A 3,746-nucleotide genomic window follows, 5' to 3' on the forward strand; every position below is an offset into this window, starting at 1 on the left:
TCATCCTTTGACCTTCTCTTTTAAAAATTCAATGACATCCCGTAGCATATCCTCCGAGTACCAATGTCCCAGTCCTTCATACTCTTTCCAAGTGACGTCCACATTTATACTATCTAGGAAATCCGCAGCCAACTTTCCGAAGGTATGTGGTACCCTCTCATCATCTTTCCCATGTCCCATGAAAACTGGTATTGACTGTAAAGATGGTGAAGCGCTGCTCAGAACCTCGAGCTCTTCACCAGATCGTAGCTCCTCGCGTAGCCAGTCTACTGCCTTACCATACCGACTCCGCTCATCGCGGTCCTCGCCGTCCCGTTCAAACATGTCATCCCCGTCAGCCTCAGATCCCACGAAGGAATCACTGTCTCTATCGTCTGATTCTTCAATATAATCTTGCATGCTTTTGCGGAATGGTAGATAGCCACACATGCCGATCAAAGCTCCAAAAGGCTCGCCCTGCCATAAGAGCGCAGCAATAGTACTGACCGCGCATCCTTGACTGAGCCCCATGAGCACGACGTTTTCGGCCCCAATGGTTTTGATTTCTTCTCGGAGTAAGTCATGTAGGAAGACACTCGTTTCGCGAAGGCCAGGGACTTGCAAATGTTGCTTTAGCTCCGGCTGTGTCAGAGACCAGTTGTCGAACCACTGATGCGTTAGACTTCTCTTGAACACCACTGCTCTTCTAAGGGGGGCTGTCGGGAAGACGAATTTGGTATTTGGGAGGTGCTGTTGGAAGGTTTTGCTGCTTGCGGATGTTTCGCGGTTCTCAATGGTCTTGCCATCTATTGCAGAGACCACATGTTGTAGTAGAGGCTCAGCGAACTTCTCGGCAGTGGACCCGCGACCGTGGAGAATGATTAATGTCGTTTTATGAGCTTGAGAAGACGCAATAACAAGTGGTCTGGAAGGAACTGGAGGGTTTGATTGTGAAATTGACATGTTGAAGACCAATGTTTTAAAAAAGAGTAGGAATGCGAGAGGGGCAATCTGAGTCGGGCAAGCGTTACGGTACCTTTCGAGTTCGTCCGTGCACGTGTGACGTGCACCATGGGTGGTTCCAACGGTCACCAGACTCTAAGCTTCTAGAGGACTAAGAAGAGCAAAAGATCCTAAGAGTTAGTCTAGTATATAGTAAGGACTCGTGGCTTTAGTTATCTCTACTAGTTTAGCTATTTTATTTTTAAGGGTAATAGGCCTATACGTGTTTACTAGGGGGTAGTCTTTCTTCCCTAGCTTACGTAGGGCTATAGTAGTGGTTTCTTTTAGGTTATAAAATATCTTTTCTTACTAGATGTAGTAGCTAATAGCTATTACTAGGCCCTCCCTTCGGATCTCTTATAGGGCTTTAATTAGCGTATTTAAGATTTTATCTAATTCTAGGGTTGTTTTAATTTAGGAGTCCTTTTAATTACTTTATTAAAGACTTCTATAACTAGGGTATTAAATAGAAATAGGTTAGGTTAGGGTTATAAGACGTTATAGTAGGAGATAGAGGTTTAGTAGTAGGTTAGGATAATAGGTATTAATTAAATATTAAATATATTAATACTATATGTATTAGTTCTTATAGGTATTTATACTACCTATAAGTATATAATCTATCTAGCTTAGGCTACTCTAGCCTATACGTAGGTTAGTAGGGTTAGTAGAGCCCTATATCCTAATATTATCCCCCCTCTTTATGTAACGACTTAGGTAGGTAGGGCATCTAATAGGTATCCTATACGACTTAAAGGCATATAGGAGTGCGCGTCTATACAGAAAAGGATAAGATTCCTATACCTATAGGTCTTGTACGAAAGGATAAGAAGAACATACCTATCCTAACTATAGGCGAGCTGTTCTCTATATATATTAGTAAGTTAGGCCTTTATTAGGCCTAACTTAGTATAGAATAATAGGCAGGTAACTCTACCTTATTATTACACTACCCCCTCTTATAGAGAAAGGATAGTCCCTATCCTTAGGATTAGGTTTAGATCCCTTATTAAAGAAAAGCTCTTGCAAAATAAATCTACCTTTACCTCTACCTTTACCTTTACTTCTTGTTCCTAGGGCATAGACCCCTATCCTTAGCCTGCCTATAACTAGCCCTTTACCTACTAACTTTCTTATTCCTATATCCCTAATTTTTTAATTATTTAACCTAATCTATCTAAAATCTAGTAAGTATTTAATCTATATAATTAAGTAGTTACTAATCTAAATTAGAACCTTTAGCTATGCTAGTACTAGTACTACTAGGAGTCCTCCCTATTACTTATCGCGCTCTCTATATAAGGGCAGTTAGGGCTCTAGCTAGGGGCAAGTTTAATAATTTTAATTTTAAGTTAAAGAATTCTAAGAAGTGCTAGTACTATATCTCCTAGAATAAGTATTATAATCTAGTAAGTATCTAAGTCTAATAGGGTTCCTTTACTAATTCTAGTAGATTCCTTCTTTTATTAGCCTAGAGTACTCTACCCTTAGGGGTGCTCTAGATAAGTACTATAGCCTAGTAGCAAACCCTACTAAAGGGGATAAGGATAAGGATGCTATAGTTACTTATTAGAAGGATATTAAATAGTTTAAGGCTACTATTTAAGAAGCTACTTAAAACCTTACTAAGTGCGTTACTATTACTAATACTTAGACTAAGGGCATAGAAGCTACTAAGATCCTTATAGCTATATATTATACTACTATATCTAATTTATATTAGCTTTAGAATAGTATTTATAAGATAGTCTTAGTAGTTAGGGGCTTAATAAGGGCTATTAATAAACTTAAAGAGGAAATAGCACTAAATTAGGAGGTAACCTTTATAGTATAGGCTAAGATAAAGGCGATTAATAAGAAGGTGTCTAAATTAGTTCTAGCTCCTACACCTGCTCCTATACCTACTCTAAAACCTACTACACTAGTTATCTAGAAGCTAGCTAAGAAAGGTGGTCTAGGCGCTATCTTAGCTAATATAGAGTCTAAACTAGGTTCTAATAGGGAGATAGATATAGAATAAAGAGGTTTCCTAGGGGTAGTGTCCTAGGAACCTTAAGGGTTCTAGGATAGTTCTAAATAGGATATAATAATAAATAGTAACAAGAATAATAGTAATAGATAATAGTTAATAGTATAATACGTAGCTAAATAGGATATAAATTAGTTCTAATATTAGGTATAATTATTATAAAGTAATATTAGATCCTCTTTACCTTTTTCCTATACTTATATCTATTTAGGTAAGCTACGTGGGGGACCTAGCTAATTTAGATACTATTAGTAGAATACCTGTAATTTATAGGGAGCACCTATAAGGTTAGAGGTAGGATACTAAATAGGATTAGGATTATATCTAACCTACTTAACCTTATATTTTAGCTTAGATTAATATAATTTGCTAGCTAGGATTTCTTCTACCTTCTATTCCTCTACACCTTATATAGGGGTACTAGGGGGTTTTAGAGCCTCTTATCTAGGTAATAGGTCTTAGGGATCTTTGTATAATATATTAGGATAGAAAACGTTATAGACCTTAGAACTAGGTAGCAATTAGATATAGTACGCATTTCCTACTTATTCTAATACCTTAAAGGGACCTTCCTAGTATTTAGATAGTTTTTAGCTAGGTAATAAAATAGTAAGATTAGTAGTAGATAAATAAATATATTTACTAACCTTCTAGTTAACTAGATAGTAATAGTAATTAGTAGTAGAGCGTATTTAGTCCTAAGCTCTTTCTATATTTTCTTTAGTAATCTTTTATA

At 36.9% G+C, this 3,746-nt stretch overlaps 1 protein-coding gene across 1 annotated transcript; it reads right to left on the bottom strand.

Moving 5' to 3' along the window:
• Window positions 1-942, bottom strand: IAQ61_005620 (uncharacterized protein; the record flags this gene model as incomplete). Its single annotated transcript, XM_003839945.2, has 1 exon — window positions 1-942. One exon carries the CDS (start codon window positions 940-942, stop codon window positions 1-3), a length of 942 nt encoding a protein of 313 aa, XP_003839993.2.
• Window positions 943-3,746: the final 2,804 nt, after the last annotated feature.

This window comes from Plenodomus lingam (genome assembly GCF_022343315.1).
Source record: "Plenodomus lingam strain CAN1 chromosome Unknown contig_22, whole genome shotgun sequence".
In the NCBI taxonomy this organism is placed as follows: domain Eukaryota; kingdom Fungi; phylum Ascomycota; class Dothideomycetes; order Pleosporales; family Leptosphaeriaceae; genus Plenodomus; species Plenodomus lingam.